General features: G+C 41.9%; 1 protein-coding gene across 1 annotated transcript in view; it reads right to left on the bottom strand.

Moving 5' to 3' along the window:
* Nucleotides 1-1,612: 1,612 nt before the first annotated feature.
* LOC147220725 (junction plakoglobin a-like) overlaps nucleotides 1,613-20,677 on the bottom strand; it is a 112,086-nt gene continuing 93,021 nt past the window's right edge. The window contains exons 4-17 of the mRNA XM_086170536.1: nucleotides 19,295-19,548; nucleotides 17,697-17,935; nucleotides 10,994-11,195; nucleotides 10,772-10,916; nucleotides 10,560-10,663; nucleotides 9,112-9,231; nucleotides 8,361-8,579; nucleotides 8,105-8,257; nucleotides 7,127-7,246; nucleotides 6,746-6,896; nucleotides 5,293-5,414; nucleotides 4,738-4,780; nucleotides 3,961-4,100; nucleotides 1,613-2,288 (exon numbers count right to left, since the gene is read on the bottom strand). Coding sequence (XP_086026662.1) covers nucleotides 3,964-4,100; nucleotides 4,738-4,780; nucleotides 5,293-5,414; nucleotides 6,746-6,896; nucleotides 7,127-7,246; nucleotides 8,105-8,257; nucleotides 8,361-8,579; nucleotides 9,112-9,231; nucleotides 10,560-10,663; nucleotides 10,772-10,916; nucleotides 10,994-11,195; nucleotides 17,697-17,935; nucleotides 19,295-19,548 — 2,009 coding nt within the window. The 3' untranslated portion in view covers nucleotides 1,613-2,288; nucleotides 3,961-3,963. The remainder of the gene's footprint in view (nucleotides 2,289-3,960; nucleotides 4,101-4,737; nucleotides 4,781-5,292; nucleotides 5,415-6,745; nucleotides 6,897-7,126; nucleotides 7,247-8,104; nucleotides 8,258-8,360; nucleotides 8,580-9,111; nucleotides 9,232-10,559; nucleotides 10,664-10,771; nucleotides 10,917-10,993; nucleotides 11,196-17,696; nucleotides 17,936-19,294; nucleotides 19,549-20,677) is intronic.

Genomic DNA, 20,677 nt, shown 5'->3' with positions numbered 1-20,677 from the left:
TACAGCTCCAAGCTTTATACTATTTTATTGGTCTGATTTGCTTCCAGGTAGCACACCTGCTTCTGCTCTTCATGGATTTTTCAACCGGTGAAGAGCAGTGGTTCACACCTGTTTAGATGAAAAGCACAAAAAAGAACAAGTGCTTCAGGGTTTGATTCACCCGAAATAAACAAGGCAAGTGTGAAAACACCCTCGAAAAGCAGCCCCTTAACCACAGTTGCCCCTGCAGTACAAAGGAATTTCTGTTGGATTTGTGCTCGGTTCTTTCTGGGTTGACAACAGGCTCCAAACAAGACCGCGTAAGTAACGGTTTCGAGATACAGAGACTTTGCCATTGAGAGGCTTCCTATTCCCAGGCCTTATAAAAGCATCACAGTTTACCATGCGGGTGTTAGCACAATACCCCTCTGCGCTCAGTTGAAACCTGTTGGACGATGCTACGATGTGATATGTTTGGGGGGGTGAGATTCGGCATGCTGACCTGAGACCGAAAACTGTTTCACACCGCACAATGGGAAAAAATTTTGGATTCGGAGAAAATCGGCATGCAAATTCGCTGCGTAACAACTACTGTATGCACATGGAGACTGGTGCATATTTTGTCGGCGCTCTTCGGAGAAAGAAGTGATTATCGCTATCCAAGCTGCCGGACATTGTCGGTACACATGTGTATATAATCCTTAACTTTGGTGTTGTGATAGTTGTGATCGTATTCGATTTCTTTCCGGCAAATTGTGAAAGGGCTTTGAATCTTTTCCCGCAATCCCTTTTTGGACATGCACAGTTCATCTCGGATGGAAGTCCATTGTTGGCCCTTGGTACAAAAATCACCGGCGTCAAATACAATCTTAGCATTTCTGTAATGTGTGGCGGCGCAGTCCAGCTCCAGTCAAATGAACAAGTCTGATAGGGATTCGTTGTCTGGTGGTGGAAATGTTGGAGTCCAAAATCTTTTTTTTTGTTTTAAGTCCATTCCCTGTAGACCAGAATATCCATCTAGGGGGACTGAGGCTGGGACACGGTTGGATCTGCAGTCCGATCTGACAGTAACCTTTACAAATGGCCAACATAATACAACATGGCTTATAACATCCCCGCCCTCCCACCCACAACCCCATTGTCGTTTTTTTCTCAGTGTGTAAATCTGAGGAATATTTCAATGAGGACACAATATACTACCATGCAACGACCACACATGGACACCCTGGGACGTGTGCACTGTTCAAATACACAGAGGAGACATCTAAAAGACAGCAGCTTAAGGCTGGGATACACGGGTAGCATTTGGTAGCAAGGGAGACTGACAGTAAGGCTACTGAGGGAGAAAATGTAGTCCTATTATATTTGGAACGGAGTTAAAACTTTCTATTTTGTCATTGTTGTCGTCTTTGGGTATATTAGGGGTTACGAACACGGAGCATTTGACCGGCTTGATCTAGCGAATGTTTTTCCGCTGCGGGTGTCAACGATAGATGCTCTTTTGACCAACCGGTTATAATTCCCCTGTTTGATCGACTATTTCTGGATGGATTACAACAAAGGATTGTCTCACTTTGGATAAAACTAACAATCAGACAAGCTTGTTAATCTACGACGTCGCACGATTCGGGAACGAGGGAGTGAGAAAAAAAAAAAGAGTGGAATTTTCAGAATTTTTGAGTCAAAATCCCATCTCGATGTTTCTTTGGAACAATTTTTTCCCAATTTTCGCAAAATAAGAATAATAACGTCGAACTCGCCGATAAGAGGCGTTCCTGTTTGGCTCAAGACGCACGTTCGCTTCGGATAGAAACGCGGCCGCGGATCGGCTTCGGTTTCCGTCTCAAGCTATCAGACATTTGCGAGTGAGATGGTCGCGACAGCCAGCCGAGTTTGCCGCTCCTCCTGCTTGCCCCGAGTGTCCCCAACTGTCAATAAAAGACGGGCGTCCTCGCCTAATTTGATTGCTTCGAAAAGTTACCCGTGTAGCAGTGCCTCGGAAAGTTCAGACCCCTGACCCTAAAGCACACACTCTCACCCCACAGTAAAACATTATAACAAAGTTACTTCTTTTTTTTTTTTATTTACAACAATAATCCACTTTTTTTTTTTTTTTTTTTAAATAAACAACTCCTTTTGATAGTCCATGATTTGCAAACAGGATATTTTTCCACCAGTGGCAAAGGGCTGATTCCTCTGTGACCCTCCCCGCTCCATCCTTTCCACCAGTCCTTTCTTCCTGGGATTGGTTCATTCTTTCTCTCTGGGTTTCCTTTTTTTTTTTTGTGTGTGTGTGTGTGCGCGTGTTCCTGCGAACAAATATCACAGCATACACACACAGATATGACCATTCAATGACATCGTAGTAACACACACTGTTATTATCAAGGACTCTATTCCCCATTAGTACCTTCATTGTTAATCTGGACCGGCGGCGAGGGTGGATGACCTCGACCGACACGAGCCTGCGGTTCGCCAGGTGTTACCTTGTGACCGCAAACCCGATGACTCCATTACGTCTGTGTCACAGTTCCGGCCCGCAATAAATCGCTTACGTTTATCTGCGCGTTCAAAGACTCGTGAATTAAATTTGAATTAATTCATATTCCGACAGCTTAGACTCAATCCTTTTTTTTTTTTTCTTCCTTTCTTTTTTAAAGTGTTTGAGGTTCTGTCATCCGAGCCGCCTTCGAATGCTTCCTACATTTATTCAAATGTCATTTAACATTTTATTCCCGGGCTTCTATCAAGGACAGGAGAGAAGTTCAAGTGTTTTTTTTTTTTCCCTCCCACAGCGAGCATTTCTTTTATCATGCCGTCGACTTTATTTATGTTTTTCTACAGCTAAGACGAGGTGTTGTTACTTTTCATCTCACTGCCTGCTTGCTTTTTTTCCTTTCTCTTTTGACCTCAGGCATTTATGAATAGATATATATATATATACAGTATATATATATACAGTATTTATATATGAGGGAAGTCCTCGTCATTGATGTAAATTGACCTAATGGCCTACCATGGGATTGCTTTGGTCATGTGATGCACACAGGATCCTTAGACTCATATTGAGAAAATAAAAACTGGCCGCAAATCCCTGGATTATTTTCATACAACTGTAATACTTGCAAAATAATTAAATTGGTTTACATTATCATACTGGTGTCAGAAATGATGAGGCTGAATTGCAAGGGATATGTATTTTGCTGGTGTCGGAGGGCCTTACGGAGCCGAATCCTAAAACCCCATATGGCACAATTCGAAGTTGGAGAGGAGTGAAGGTCAAATACGTGCATCCAGATTTGCTAGAGGGAGACTCTACACGACCCATCCAGCATGAATCATCAGCACTGTCAAACTGCCAATGTTACTTTACAAGCTAAACAATACATAAAAACAAGCTTATAGTTAGCATTAGGCTAGCCCCTAGTTATGCTGCCACGGACTTACTCTGCTGAGGGACGATGCACTTTACGCACTTCTCACCTTCCTCCCACTCTTCCTGTCCTCTCTGCACTTGTATTTTTTCATAAATGCATGACAGGAACCTCTTATTTTGCAGATTCCCAGGAGGCGTGGCTTGATCTACTGCAATCATCCTGCCAGGCGTCCACCATTTTTATTTAATTTGTGAATATTAATTCATGTTACTCTCAGGGCTACTGTTGTTATTAGTAACAGATCATTTGTGCGTCGTTTTCCCGAACCTGCATTTTCTATCTCTTCCACTCTCTTTGTGTAACCCAAATGGTCGAGGCAGAAGGCCTCCCCATATTGATCTGTCCAAGGTTGCCGCCGTCGCCAAGTTCTTGTTTATGGGGGAAAGTTGGGCTTCTGTAAATCATTTTGAAGCGTGTGGTCCAAACCCGCTCTACATGGAATCGGACAACAGCGCCACAGAACTATAATATGACAGTTATTGGACCAGTTGTCACAGAAAACGCCCTTCGTCGGTGCATCTGGGTCTCCCTACAGCTGGCGTACCTGTTAGAGGGGCTCAGGGTAGGCTTGTCTGGGGTCGTAGGTCATGTCAGGCATGTAGGGCTCATGGAGGTCGGGATCTAATGGAAGGGTGTCCAGAGGCAGGTCTGCATAGCCATAGGGAGGGTAGGAAGCATCCAACTCTAGGATGATAAAAAAACAAAGAAAATTGAAAAAAGAAAGGTATAAATACAGTATATATCGCATATTTGAATACTTAATTTTATTTTTTTTTCAACTCATTTTTGTTTCTTATTTTTTTTGCTTGTTTGTGTGGTTGAGAAACAACTGATGTTTTCTTTTCTGTAACTTGGATTATGCTTTGGTTACTATTTTTGGTTTTCTCTAAGTCAGTTCGCTCAACTCGATTTCACTATTGTGATGTTAAAACAAGAGAAAGCGTTGAATAAATAGGAAAAAAAAAATATCATGAAAAAACATGTTATACTTTTGAAAATTATACTTTCAAAACAATTGCTTTTATCATAAATTCTCTTTCTTAGTCACCATCATTTGACTTTAATAATACATAAAATCAACTTTCACTTGTAACAATGTAATTATTAAGAGGGAGAATCTATGCGAGCACAGGGAAGACGTGCAACCTCCATATAGAGTTGGCTATAGAATTCAAACGTTGCACGTTGCAAACCACAGGCAAATTTGTCGCCATTGATTCCGGCGCTCAAGTTAACGCACATCGATCGTAAACAGATCTCTGGTTGAAAATCGTTTTCCTTTTTAGAATAGATCAGTTTTCCCGTAAATTGACACACTTACCGTCGGCCAGGTACGAGGGCTCCAGAGGAACTGTGGTGTGAGCCTGAGGGGGAAAACACACCGACCGAGTGATCAATAGTCTTGTTTACCGCCGCGGCATCACTGGCGTTTTATAGCGGACAGCTCCATCTGGTCACCCCGTGAGAAAAACTCGAGAGGGTGATAAATCGAACACGTAGGATTTCTTAAACGGTCCTTTTAGACTGTCGGCACATCTTATAAAAACCAATTATAAAGAATCAGGGTCAAGAAAGCGACCCCTATCCTCTATAGGTTCTCGTAGCGTTCGGTTGAAAAGTGTTATTATAAGTGGGTTCTTAACAATTCAGCAGAAAGCGTATTTCCTTTGAGCTTCTCCCGCTGATGTTTTTTTTGTCTTTTCTTATGCCTGGAAATGACACTTCAACATTAATCAAAGATATTTATAGGCATTTATAAGATATCGGGGGTCTTGCAGGGAAAAGTAGGTCAGCAAATGGGTTTAAGCCATTGGACAGCGGATCAGCGAGCGTGGACGCGTGCGCGTATGCCCATTGACTTATTCAAAACTCTCACCATCTCCCAGGCAGCAGGGTCATGTTTGAAGAGCGAGTGTGTGAGCTCCACCGACACTCTTTTCCTGTAGTCTGAGCTCTTGTCCTCCGAAATCCGGAACAGCACGGCGGCGGCGTACGTGGCTGCGGGGACACAGCAGCGTTCACGGTCACTCATGGGGAAAAGCTCGGTGTTCAATTATCCTGTCTGAATTAGAAATATCTCCCTTCATTTGCACCTCGAAAGAGGTCCTCCAAGAATATTTTACCTTTTTTTTTTTTTTTGACAAATAATTGGTTGCTAATGTAACCACTTTTCACAGTTTGCTGCGAAGCCACCTTCCATTAAGGAAAGCAGAGAAACAGGAGAGAATGATAAACCGAAATAATAGTATGGTAATTTTTTTTCACATGATAAAATATGCCAAAAAGATCCCCTAACGGCAGGTGAAATACAGTTTTGCAATATTTTTTGCAGTTATTTGCTGCTCGGACCTGCGGTCATGAAGCACTGATTGTATCTTCATCATCACACTCCATACTGCTCCAAGTAGTAGAAAATGTAATTGCAACAGTATCTATTTATTGTTTTTTGAATGTATTTATTTATTTGACAGTTTGTTTATTTATGTGTCTGTATGTTTGTTTATTTATTTTCCTATTTCCTGATTATTGATTGACTTATTTTTCCTCGTTATCTATTCATTGTTTACTTCATTTATTCATGAATACCTCTTTGTAGTTATTTATATATTTATTGATTTATATATGTATTTATTTACGTACATATTTATTTACAGTTCAAATTAACTGACTCTATCTACAATAGTGTCTGCCTCTGTGTTGGCTTTACGCTACATTCAAATTGTCAAAAGTCAGATAAACAAAACAAACAAACAAAGAAACTAGAAAAAACTGTGAACCTGTCCTGACTGACAAAGGCTTGAAAAATGTTTCAGCAGTAAATGTCAATGTGTTAAATTACAGAGCCGTGCAAATTGCGGGTTTTATCGCAGCATAAGATTAGACTCATTATTCAAAAAATGATGCATGAATGCACAGTGTCAAAAAATCTTAGACGATAAATACCCTTTTAACATCCTTGGGTACATTTCCATCATCCCACTGAATCGTGAAATGGACTAATACATGACACCACAAAAGAAGATGAAATTAAAAACAAAAACAGACATTTTGTCTCGTTCAAATGGCAACATTGAATGGCTGAAAGCTTTCAAAATAATGAACAATGCTTTAATTACAGTTGATTATTGATCACAAAATCATCTTATCTTTACACCCCTGGTACACCAACTGGAGGACAAAAGAAAAACCCTCTTCATGGTTTTCATTTCCTATTTTGCAAAGTGAGTCTGGATATGTAAATAGTTAGAATGTATGTGTGTGTGTGTGTGTGTGTGTGTGTGTGTGTGTGTGTGTGTGTGTGTGTGTGTGTGTGAACAAAACCACCATACCAATTCCCTCGTTATTTGAGTGCAGCAGCTCCATGAGCGGCGCCGATGCTCCCTCTGCGTCGATGAGCTCTGCAGATTGTTTATCCAAGGCCAGCTCACACAGGACGCCCGCTGACACCCGCTTCACGTTCTCTACGTAGGAGTACAGCAACTGGACACACACAGCGCACACACATGCACACACTCAATTAGATCTTACATTACAACCTTCCTACATGTGACATATGCGTGCAGTTCACATTCAATGAACCGAAGAGCAAACTCGTCAAATAACCCTCAAATTCCACATCTAGCAGAGCGACTTCTTTTGAAGAATGTTTATTGCCCTTTTAACCGCCGAGTGTGTTTTGTGCGGCCGAATACCTTCTCATGTGCGAGTACCTGCACAAAGAGCGGTATGGTTTGCATGCTGGCGATCTCCCCTCTGTTGATGGGGTCCCTGGCCAGGATGTGAAGCGCTCCCGTGCAGCCCTCGACGATTTCCTCCATCCGAACGCCATCCTGCGTGTTCAAAAATGATGGTGAGATCGAAAATCTAAAGTGCATGTATGTTTCACGGCCTCTAAATTACTTCTTAATATTTAATATTTACTTCCTATCCAATTTTTAACCAACAGCTGACTTTCTGCAGTGTTGTATTCCTTTTTATGTTGTACAAATAAAAAAAAAAAACAACCTGCAAAGCAGCAATTAAGAATTCAGAATTTTGTGTCAGGACTGTAAGGAAGAGAGAATAAATTAAACAGAAGCCTAATAACTTTGCTGACTATGCATTTCTTAAATATTGGACTCAGACATAGAGGAGGGCCAAATATATAGCTGTACAAACTGAGTGTGTGTGTGTGTGTGTGTGTGTTTGTATCAAACACACCTTAAAGTCACCTTAAAAAAAGAAAATGAAAAAAAAATCACAACCCTTGTGAGGAAAAAAAAAACAAACTTAAAATACTCCTATAATTAAATGAAAACCACTTAAAAATGAAACAAACTAAAGAAAAAGTGTCCATATGGTAGAGGAAAAAAAAAAATAAAGTAGAGAAAAAAAAATTTAAAGTCAAAGAAATTATGTTCTTATAGTAAAAGAAAAAGAAAAAATAAGTGAGGAAAAAACCCTTTAAGAAAAAGGGGGAAAAAACCCTTCAAACAAAAGACAAAATCTCCTAATAGCGGAAGATAAAAAGAAAAAAAAAAATCCTTATACTGATGGTGTCAGCGCTGCCATGCCATCAGGAACGACTTTGAGTTCCGCGTCTTGCACAAAGGCAGCTTCAACGTGCGCGGCTGGGAATTGAACCGTCGACCTTCCAATTAGAAGAACCGACTCGGTCACAGATGAAGTCGCTGTCACCCGTGACACACCTGATACGTCTGCTGGGCAGAGGAAGCGTGTCGCTGCGTGTCCTGGTGAGCCTTCAACAACAGGTTGACCAACCGCGGGATGGTGCCCGACTCCCGAAGCGGCGCCTGATTGGCCGGGCAGAGGGCGAGGTTCCTGATCAGGCCGACCGTAGCCTGCGGAAAGGGGAACGAGAGGTCAGCGATCCATCCTCAGCATGATAATTACGGAACGGCGGTCGCTTTCTTTGGACCGACGGCATCTTCGGCCCCCCCTCACCTTAACCACCGGCCAGTAGTGTGGCTGTCCCAGCAGCTTGACCACGGCCGGGATGCCGTAATGCAGCCGTACGGCGTTCTGCGCCAGCTCGGCGTCGTGATGCCGGGACGTGAGGTGACGCAGGGCGCACACCGCCGGCTCCGCGACATCTTCCTTCTCCCCGGCCCTCAGCACGGCGTGGATCAGCGCCTCCACGCCGCCATATTGAGTAACCAGTGTCTGGAAGAAAAAAAAAAACAGGAGTTCTTTTCTGACTGTTGACACGGCAACTGAGACGCACCTGTTTTTGTTCTAAAATGATTCGTATATCATTCAGGTAAGTGAAATACGAGCTTAATTCAGATTCAGAGTCTGTGTGGAATCTTTCTCAGGCAGAGAAAAAGCCCTTTCAGCGCTTGAAGACACTAGGAAAAAAAAAAAAAAACCACTGCGCATTTGATCATGTTGCTATGACAACAATATCTATCACCGATGTTTGGGCATCATTATTTGTCTGACGTTCGACCCAAGACTGAATCTAGTAATGTGGATGCCACACTGTTTGACGACAGTAGAGAACGTACGTTTTATGCGTGTGTGTGTGTGTGTGTGTGTGTGTGTGCACGTATCTTTGTATGTGTCTAAAGCATTAATAATTGTCAAGATTTAATGTAAGCCACAAAGATGGAGTACAGTGTTGATACGGATCCTGCATTCATTGTGTCAAGAATAATCAAGATGAGGAGGGATTCCCGCGGTGTTCCCGAGCTACCTTGTTGCGCGAGTTGTTACAGGTGAGGTTGGACAGGATGCCCGTCGCACAGGTCAACATGTTGACGTCATCGGAGCCCAGCTGGGTGACGAGTATCTGCAGCAGACCGTCCAACCCCTCCTGAGGGACAGAAGCGGAGCATGATGGAACGACTCCCCACAAGTCAGTGTAAACACAGCGTTGCAACAAATTTCGACAATTTGCGATTTTTTTCATTCGACGTTAGACACTAGACTCCATCTGCGATGGGTAGGTCAACTGTCCTTCGGCCCCCTACATCAAACCCGCATCCTCTCTTGGAACAGCACCTGCATTTTTTATATTATTGACTTCACTCGAGTCGAACAGTTGAAAGTGCTTTTTGTCTTGTGGTTTCCAAAGATGGCCGATAGCGAGGCTACAGTTGTACACAGAAACTTGCGGCACTGATGAGAAATAATCACTGGTAGAGGTGATCATATTTACCTCATCACTAGTGGCACGTCGAGGAGTATCAGCACTAGTTAGTGGTATAAGTAGTTTCGTAATTTCCGGACTTTAAGTTGGTGCTTTTTTCAAACGCTTTAAACGCTGCAAACATTTCAGTGTGACATCTTCCTGTCAAAATATCTCATGTTACAACAACGTGGACACCTGCAGCTTATAGACAAGTGCAGCCTATATATGTACACATGTATGTTTATTTTGTGCCGCTGTGGTTAGGGTTGTTTTCATGTGCGCCTAATAGTCCTGAAATTACAGTAGTATTCATGGTATTAGTAAAAGCGGTTGCGTATTTTAGTTTTCTGTTTCTGTGCTCCTCAAGTTCACCGTCAGACTAGAAAAGTATCATTAAAGCAGTGGCGGCTTCTGACAAAATTATCGGGAGGGCAACTTTTGCAATGATGACTTAGTTGACTCATTAAATAGATAAATTAACAGGTGACCAGACGACTTGAAGAATTTATTTGTCAAAATTACATAGTAATACAACTTGTAACCAACAGGTGGCGAGATAAACACAAGGACGTTCCTTCTAGCTACATAAGTTACGTGGAAGGTACATCTACGACAGTTCACGAGCGAAATGATCTAGATTGAGAATTGTCAGTTTACCTTCACATATCTGTGAATATGAAGAGAGAACCCTGTTTGGCATCGCGCAAATGACGAAAGCACGTACGTGCAAACCTGAGCAGGGTACATCATGACAAAAGCACATGTGTGCAACACGTAGGGAATGCATTAAAGTGCCTGGTTCATCACGGAGCGGCACCGCACGCTGATAGGACGTTACATTCAGAGGCAGCTATAATGTTCAGAACTGCCGCAACAGCGGGAAAATATGATTTTAAAAATTCCCTCAATTTCTGCGATTTTGGTTTTGCGTCGCCCAGATCACCCTTATCAACGAACCGCCTCTCCAGTAAAGCGGTCAAAGTAGGAAGCGTCCGTGATTCAACACACACCTGTTTGGTCGCAGCGTCCGACAGGTTGCGGAGGGTCCACAGACAGTTCTGGATCAAACGCTGGCTGGACCCTGTGAGATGTTGACCGAGAGCCTGCATTCCACCTGGATATAGATGATGGTCGCGCGCAAAAAAACAAAACATACGTGAATAACAACTCATGACACATACACACGCTAACACACACACTCATGTTCAGGATGTGGACCCACCGGCCTCTACGATGGCGGGCTTGTTGCTAGGACACACGGAGAGCACTTTGAGAACGCGGCTCGTGGTCCACAGCAGCTTCTCGTAGTTGTAGTTCCTCATGATGAACACCAGACCCTCCGGTCCCCCATTGGCCAGAATGATCAGCTGGCGAAAGGCAAGATGTTCGTTTAAGGACACAATAATTGTCTCTCGAGGTCAAAAAGTACCTTAGAAGCGCTCACCTTGCTTTCCTGGTTGCCGTACGACAACAGCTGCAGACAGTCGGTGGTGATGGCCAGGAATTTGGGGTTGCTCTTCTTCAGCAGGGGCACCATCCTCTGCAGGCCGTCAGCGAGGCGCACTGCCATCTTGGCGCCCTCTTGATGGAGCAGCAGGTTGTGCAGCGTGGTTATGGCATAAAACAGGACTGATTCCACGGGCGAACTGTATCAAAGGGGAAGACAACCCAGGGCGGAGCACAAGAGATTTCATCGGATAATGTGCAAATCAGTTTGCTACGAACGTCATTCGACAAAGATCCGATGGATGTGGGAAGACGGCGTCTCTGAATTTGCAAACACGGTCTACTGTACACCAGGAGTGGCAAATTCATTTCACATTGCGGGCCACATACGGCCGAGGTAGATGTCAAATAGGCCGGACCATTAAAATGATAGCATACTAGGCTATAAATAACCAAAATATCACGTCTTTCCTTTTTTTTTGGTGTAAACAAAACATTTCATGAAATACCTCATATTTCCTTTGACAAACGTGCAGTTTACTTTTATCATTCACATTGATGCATTGCAACTCATCCCACTGATTGTACAAAGGCACAAAACTTTAAGAAGTAATTGGCTGTGAAAAATATAGTAATGCGCTTTAAGATTAAATGAGAAAGGGATTTTGAAACCATTTACACACGTGCATATAAAATCTAAATTGAATCCTTGCCATCACCTTACAAACTAAAAAGCATGCTATTAAATGTGTAAGGAAGAAAGTATTCACCTGTCCTGTTAAATGTGTTAACTTCATACATGAAACATACTGTACATACACATAAAATACATACTGAAAATTTATGGAGTTGCATGAACAGTAGAATTCTACAATACTCTTTGTAGTGAAGCTGTTGACTAACATTAAATTGCACATTTTCGCTTGCAATTAGAATAAAAAATAAAGATAAATAAATTAATTAGCATTTAAAATTAGAAATAGCATTTAAATTCATTTAATTTTTTTAATTGTAATTCCATATTTGATTATGGTGGTAATGGTGTGCAACACCCGCCCACAAAGACTTTTATTTAGCTTTTACAGCATTTAGATCCAGGCGCTGTGGGGTTCAGGTGCAGAAATCACACCAATCAAGTAAAAATGGATAATCTAATTGTCTATTTAACTTAAAAATATATATTTTGCAGTGTTCAGTGAAATAGTCCTTGTATGTGTTACTTGCTGTGACGGCTCATGCACGCACTAGTATATGCGATGAAAACCATGATGGCATGTGGACACGGATGATTTTTTTTGGTTTGCTGCAGGGGGATGATTTAAGTTTGGCCTTTTATTTCATAAGTACAAGGAGGACTCACACAGACATTGAGTATTTTATTTGAACGGCGCATTCAATACAGCTTTTGTTTTTTTTTTTCTTTTTTTGGGGGAGTTAAGAATGTTTTTGCTGCATGCAGAAATAGAATTTCATTTTACCTGTAGCTGTGAATAGATTTCATAACTGCAACCCTCTGTTTTTTTTTATATACACAGCATAAGGGGGGAAAAAAAACATATATAGTGTTGTGTTCATTTTAGATGTCAGCATGTTTTTTTTGGCTCCAGGTGTTTTCATTTATGCGGGAAATGGGTCCAAATGGCTCTTGAAGCTTCGAAGGGTGCCGACCCCTGATCTATACCACCGATCCGGCACTGGAGGGGGGGTTACTGGAGCCAGTTGGGCGGGAGGTGGGGTCGATCGCCGGGCCACATAGAGAGACATACAATCGTTCACTCTTTCGTTCACCCGCTGGGCGATTTAGCCTCTCCAATGAACCGACTGCATGTTTTTGGACAAACCTTTGCAGCAACAGGTGGAGAAGATACCAAATCCACACGGAAAAAAACAGGGAACTTCTTGTTTTGAGGCGCAGGCGCTCATCACTGCATCACCATGCCGCACAAACTACCAGAAAATATATTGTTTATTGTAATGAGTGCATTTATATATAGAAAGGGTAGACTGACAATTTTACTTTGGCAGATACGCTGAGTCTTACATGCTGAGCGGGACAGTTGAAGAACGCTTACAGATATATCCTTCAAGCAGATAGGCAAGAAAGGTCTGTTTATATAGCATGTTTCCCAGATACAAAAGCGAAAAAAAAAAAAAAAAGGTGCTCTACACTTAAAAGACAAACACAGAGTTAAAAGGAGTACAGACTCCTCATAAAATTTGAATGAAGTTGAATAAATTAAACAGCACAAAGCTGATGATGTTAATTCATGGCAGCAACAAAGAAAAAAAATAAGGCAAAAGCACTAAGTGCATTTATGTAAGTCGCATTAAACCTTGTGTGGGAAGTATAGTCAAAAGTACGAGTGACTGCCAAAAAAGAAAAGTTTGTGACCGCTTCAAAATGCCTTTGAAGGAGGAGAAAGAATGCAGTGAGATGAGAGGGCATTAGATCGCTAAGGAGCAACATAATGACCAGTCAATGGCATTTTTTTTTACCTTTGGAGCGAGAACTTGTTGCAACACATCGAATGACCAAAATGCTTGGTTTGGATGAGTTGGGATGCCTTACATCTATTATTTATTTCTGTATTTAGCAGCCAGCAGCTTTTTGTGGAAAAAAAAATAAGGAAAAATGATCCTGGCAATTTGAAATAAAAGCTGATTAATGATTAACCTTCTCAATTTTTTTCAGAAAGTACTCGATTTATCAAAAGGCCAAAATTTCTCAAAACACAGCCATACAAGCTGGCAAGCCGACAACGACATTTTAGAAGTTACACCAAACATTTGGAATTTAAATTTCATGGTGAATAATAACAGAGTTAGGAGCAGTTAAGTCATTCCTTTGTGTCATTCAAATGTTTATTTAAGACAAAAGGTGTCTGAAATTGAGTGCTGGCTAAAATGATAGATTTAAATAATAAAAATAATAATAATAATTCATCTTTTATTAATCCCCGTGGGGATATCCCTATCCCTGCAATTAACCCATCATGGATGAACTATAAGCGGTAGGCTGCCGTCCATCACCGCCAGGGGGGCAGTTAGGGGAATAAAATGAATAAAATGTAAATAAAGTCGTCATCCGCATAGAATGAATCAGAGGCACCGGTAAATCGGCTAGTTATCTCTGGAAGTAACAGCGTAAATACCAAGAATAATATGGGACCTAGAATGCAAATCTCTCCACATGACGAGGCGCTGCTTTTTAAAAAGAACATGAGATACAAGACGAGTCAGAAACTTGAAACTAGTCGGAATTTGTCTTTTGAGCCGAGCCTCGACCGCATCGCGTCAAAGTGGCAAAGGACCGCCGGAGTCATCCGAAGGCCCACAAACATGATTCATTTCGCACAACAATTAAGAGAATTCATTTGGTGAAACAGGATTTTCAATAACGGACATATCGAACTCTAATGAGGAGGAACTAACCAACCGACAAAGGCGTTTCTACAATTTTTCGAGATCGACTGCAGTGTGCCGGGCAGAGATCATTTATGGAAGCGGGTAAGAAAAAAAAAATCCAATTTTGACTCAATCAATTAATTACCGAGCAGCAATTATTGACATTTGAATGAACTTTGAAAACAGCCATCCTGTTGATTGGTGTGCATTTGATTAAATGTGCAGGTGAGATGGATTCATCTCAGAAATCCTTCAAATGGCGGATGTTAAGCCAGGCAGAATGCAAAATTTCTCAACCGAGTGATACTCGGCGATAGACGGGATTTCAAAGGTAAAGTTTCCCAGCTGTGGATAAATATTTGATGCCGTTTCGGGTAGCAGCAGGTTCTGACCAGGTAGTTTCCACGGAGATGTAACTTTGAGGGCCGCGGTAGCAGCAGGGGAGGATGAGGGCGAGCCGGCCAGCTGGAAGAGGGGACTCTCCGGGAAGTGATGGGGCAAGATTCTATCCATGAATGTTTCCGAGAAAACAAGCGCTGATTCTCCGCGTGGGCCGTTGAGAAGGAGCCGTCAGCTTAAATAACATAATGTCCGCTAACGGTGGAACATTTTACTCGGCTATTAACAAGCCTGGGTAAGCTAACACGGGTCAAACGGCTAACTGCGGAAGAGCACGAGGGGTCCGAGATCCAAATCGTGATACCGTGATCCCTCGCTATAACGCGGCTTACTTTTCACGGTTTGGCTACTTCACGGATTTGCATCGTGCATTGTGTTCTGCGTTCTGATTGGCTAAAAAGTCACTCCGCTTCTTCTCTACCCCTGCGTCAATAACGTTGCAGTTTAATATGTACACATACGTAAAACAGCTTGCCAAATTTACATTACGTACGTGCAAATCCTCTTGCAATTTCGAGTTTCTCGAAAACCCATAATGTTGACAAAGCGCTCTGGACCGACAAAAGGCAGTGGAAGATGCTATCTATCGCAGATAAATTTAAACTTCTGGACATGCTAAGGGAAGGTAAATGCTATGCTGCTGTACGTCGGCATTACGGCATTAATGAATCTTCCGTTCGTTCATAAAGAAGGCAGAAAAAAACATAAGGACGACAGCAGCAATGTATAATAGAGTACTTAATTGTATAATAATTGTAAAAAAAAAAAAAAAGGTTTCTACTTCACGGATTTTGCCTATCACGGGTTCTTTTTGGAACGTAACCCTCCGCGAAAAACAAGGGTATACTGTACAGGTAATTTCGTAAGAAGGTCTCAACTCATCTAGATGACGTGAATTTATTATTTCCTCGTACATAAATCAATTTTGAACGCTCTGTCAGACGCACCGGATCACATCGAGTTAAAACGCATCTTATTTCCTTGTGTTTTCCTTTTGTTTCTGTGAACTTCCGGCTTAGAGTTTATAAATGCGGTGTAATCCTCTGCATGTGGAGACAGACATCAGATGACATCTGACTGCGTGGGAGAGACTTGTGATTTTTTTTCACAGCTTCAGACCGGCTGGATTTGTCTCAAAAGGCGTTTAACCAAACACCCTCTACAGAAACAAGAGCAAACATCGAGACGACTCATTATACCCACAAAGCAATTCTGAATTAGATGCAGATCGCATTCTGTCGTCGGGCGGAAGCAGCGGTACTTTCTCCCGGGACAGAAGAAAGGAGCTCGGCGATATTAATGTTTACGGTTACCTTACGCATACGACACGAGACAAACAGAATGGGCCTAAAGAATTGATTAAGCGGGAGATTTCATAGGATGACGTTGGAGGGAACAAAAGTTACCGGGAACACAAAAAAAAAACAAAGAGATTGCGAGCGAAGCGTGGGCGAATGCATAATAACAGGCAGGAAAAGGGACAAAGAGAGGCAAACTCCATGTAGAATTAATGGAAACGGCACATGCCAGCCCCGCCGCTTCCTCTTAAGCTCTTGGTCTTTTTTATTTTTTATTCAATTTCCTTTCATTTTCTGTGTGAATTAAGCCCTGAATCAATTATGGGGATGAATTATCCTCCTATGTTAAACCTCGGCGTGAGGGATTAACTCGACGAGCCTGCCTGCGAGTTGGAAAGGCCGTAAATTGGTGTTTAAGTGAAAGGCTAACCTCCCGTTTTTCCAAATGTTCTGCTTTCCGAACGTACAAACTCGGACAGGGTCGGTTTCATCCGGAGTAAAATGTGAGGGAGGGGTGTCTCATAGGCATCTAATACGATCAGAGTCATAATAACTTCTGAATTTAAGAAATAAAACATCGAACAATCTAAAAGTAAAATGCAATGCGGCCCTCAGAGCAATATTTTGTGGCCCCCCTGCCTGAAATCAAATCTTTGTGTTTAGTGCGGCCCGCTCGTTTTTTTCTCACATGCATCTGGAGGTTTTATACAGTGGGTTTAGAATAAAAACAGGCAAGGAAAAAATGAAAAAGTAACTTTCCAATGTATTCTTTGCTTCAAAATTTGAAAACAAAATGATTTTTTGATTAAAAAACTTCCAGTGACATCTTTTCTTATTTCTATAAAAAAGCACAAAAGCAATGGCAAAAAAAAAAAAAAAAACGAGCAAAATTAAAAAAGTTGATTTAATAACCAGAATAGCCTTGTAAACATTAAATCTTCTCTTATAAGATAAGATAAGATAAGATAAGATAAGAACAACTTTATTAATCCCAAAGGAAATTGTTGTGCCAGAGTTACAGAAAATATAACAGTAGTAAATAATAAAAAGAAAAAGGCAGAATTAGAAATAAAAATAAACTATAAACTGTAAACTATAAAGTGTCTCAGTGAAACTATAAAGTGTCTTAGTAAACAAGTGATAAAACTATAAGTGTCTTAGTAACAAGTGAGGTAAGGAGTGCACAATAGTATGATAAAAGGAAAAATTGTAGTGATACATGCTATTAATCCATTTTCTAATAAATTCTAGTGGCAAATTTTCCCACAGTGACAAGAATTTGTCTTTTAACGCCACAATATTTTCAGGGTGTAATTTCTTCAATTCTTTTTTAATATTCATTTTTAATATTAATTTATCATATATTTTTTAGGAGAACAGTTCATTACATCTAAAGATTTCTATAATTTACCTGTTTACCTCCTGTACACTAAAAGAAAGGAAAAATTTGGACTTAATGTTACAACAATTTCCTTCAGGATAAATTAAGTTGTTCTTATTCTTATTATTCTAGGTAATGGTTTTACCCCCTTACCCCCTTGACATCAAATTTGGCCCCCGGACCAAAATGTGATTGCACCCTTGATATAAGTGAGGTACCTCAGCATGCGGACCAGCGCCGGTATCCCTCCGGACTTGAAGATGGCGAGCAGCCCCTCCCTCTGGTGCGACAGGCTGTGGAGGACGCTGGCGGTGCAGCGGGCCGTCTCCATGTCCACCGCCGTGGTCATGGCTCGGACCACGGCTCCCACCATGGCCGGGGACTGGACCAGCACCCGGCGGCTGGCCTCCTTACGGGTCAGCTGGTTGACGATCATGGCCGCCTTGTTCACCACGATCTGGACACGGATGTTACATGTTTGTACGTTTTTGCATTATTTCATGCACTTTGTCACAAGTTTATTTTCACAAATTCTATCTGTTTGCATGATAGCTTTGTCGAAGCATGAGTGATTTCCATGTGTAAAATGCGAGCGTTTAGCAGAAAAGCCACATTGGGGAATGATAATCAAAGGAAAGATCAAGAATAAATGGATGCTAATGTTACTAATCAAACAATTATGTCATTACATGTGTTATAAAGTGCAAAATAGGTGGATAAAAAGCCAACGTTTTCTCATTACAACCCTTTAGATGATTTATTGAATCCCCTTTGGTATTTTCAGCTGTTCTGTTTCTGTCAATCCGTTCGCTCAATTATTTTGATACTGTGAGGTTTCATTTCTCTGTTCTGTTTCCTCCGTCTTTATTCCGCCGGATCAAAACACGTTTTTTTTTTTTTTTGTGCGAGTCATCACCTGCAATTCATGAGAGTACATCTTGCATTTTGTTTTCCTTGCCTTGTTCCTGCTGTTGTTGTATCATCTGTTTACTTTAATGGATTGTGTCTGGTTTTCTCTTTTGGCCTACTGATTTGTTGTTTTGTTGCTCGGCCCGATATAAAGGTCCACGGGAGTGCGGACGGTCCAAAATTTTACGTTTTTATTGAAGTCGAGGATCGCCGGATCGCCGTCCACACCGACTGGAGCCCTGCTGGTCGAGGCAGATGGCCGCCCAACCTCATTTTGGTTCTGTCTGGAACTGTGTCATACATAGCAACTAGCGCTAACTCAATGATAACCCTAATCCTGACCGAAAAAAAAAAAAAAACATTGAATATGTTATCACTTTGCAAAATAATGTCAAAACTAAAACTTAGAAGCAGTATTGACCTACATCTGCAGACAACCGTGGCGGCGTGATGATTTCTGAGCGCCGTCCTCTATAAGTTCGCAGGCCTCTGGGACACTTCCTGACAATAAATCTCGTGGTAATTTATTCATGCCGGGGCGGCAGGGGGGGATTGATCTACTTTTTCCAATATGTCTTATTACTTTGGGACAAAAGAAAGACCTGCAAGGAACAAAACTGAAACAAAAACGTCTCTGTAGCGATTCATTCCCTGATCAGACACATTTCTGGGCCTGTCAGCGTCTCTTTGACAGAACAGACTCCACTATGTCGTGCAGCAATGTCAGCACTGCTACTTTATGTAAAACACGTTAAAAAATACAAGACTCTTCTTGTTGTATCGAGTCTATATCCTAGTCTCGTATTTATCGTGCCATGTTACAGCAGGACTGTTTCCGGTGGGTTCAAATCAAGTGCAAATGCTACTATTTGTAGGATTTGTCAAGCAATAAGTAAGACAAGAGTACCGGATCTTCATCCGCCAGCAGCTTGGTGAGCTCCGGCACCGCCCTTGTGGCCAGCTCCGCGTCGTCCTGGTAGTTTATGAGGTGCACAATGGCGTTCTTCAGCAGCTGGGAGGGTTCGGCCAGTCGCTGAACGTTGCTCTGCTGTGTGGGATCCGCCTGGGCTGGCATGGCCGCCTCCCCTTCCACCAGGGTTTCTGGAAACATGGCGGCCCTGACTCGCTGGGCCCGCGTCAGAGAGTACTGAGCGTCTAAATCTGTCGGGGAGACGGAGATAGACGGGCGGACATCGTGAGACAATACGCGAAATAAAATGTACCTGTTTTAGTGATGTGCAGTCAGTAGAGGCAGGGGAGGCCGGGCCTCACCTGTCATCATGGAAAGAAGAAAATGTAAAATGAAAAAATAAAGTGAATGGTTATATTTATTCCGTGATTTGTACTATAAAGTTATTTACCATTTTTAGTTGTTTTTTTTTCAAAATCGCTGAAAAAAAATTCACATTTATCGTTCAAATATGAAGATGCAACCAGCTGAGCCCACTATGTTTTACGCAATGATTTTGCTTACTGTGCTGCCATGCTATGCACTGAGACCGTATCGCTGTCTTTGAGGATGTCACTATTAAAAAACCCTTTTAATATATGAACTAAATTTCCATAGTTTAGCTGATGCGTATGATGTTTTTCGTCAACAACTCTAACGTGTTTCTTGTAATCATAAAACGATTACAAAGAGACATGAAGTGAGGCACGCAGTGATGTTGCCTCAAGGTAGGGGGCACCGCTGATCCCAGGGATCCTTCTTACTACTCGGCTACAGAATAATAGAATTAGCGATAGCAAGCTACAGTAAACAGTTAGCAAGTCAAGTGCAGCCATCCAGTTGTTTTTTTTCCCGATCTCATCGGGCTGTATGGCACACAAACGGTGAGGGATGAATGTAAATTTCCTGGGCAGCCTCTCAGCTTCTTGGGATCTCATTCAAACTGTTCCTGATGCGATTAAGTTGCTCTGGTGGTGGTCACCGTTCCAGCTACGACAGCATCGGCGGCACGCTCATTCTCAGGACCGAAAAGACTCAAAACATACGGTCGGAACAGGACCGATCAAGGACGACTGTCTTCACTGGCAATGATTTCCATTGAGACAGAGAGACTTCTAAAACTGAAAAAACATAAGGAAGACTTCAACAAGCAGGTTATCGATGCTTTTCTCCAGAAGGCGCGGCGCATGGACTTCATGTCTAAGTAAAGGTAAGAGATAATAATGTTTGTGTTTTTTAATGTGCTTTTTTTTCTATGCTACAGTTCGTTTATGTAAAGAATGCTGATATGATATATTAAACAAAACATATTAACTGCTGCCAATAAAATGGTGAATAAGC

Source organism: Fistularia commersonii, chromosome 23 (assembly GCF_037954325.1).
Source record: "Fistularia commersonii isolate RoL2024-O1a breed Wild chromosome 23, RoL_Fcom_v1.0, whole genome shotgun sequence".
Classification (NCBI taxonomy): Eukaryota; Metazoa; Chordata; class Actinopteri; order Syngnathiformes; family Fistulariidae; genus Fistularia; species Fistularia commersonii.
The sequence above is the reverse complement of the archived record's forward strand: the minus strand, read 5'-3'. Positions and strand labels throughout refer to the sequence as shown.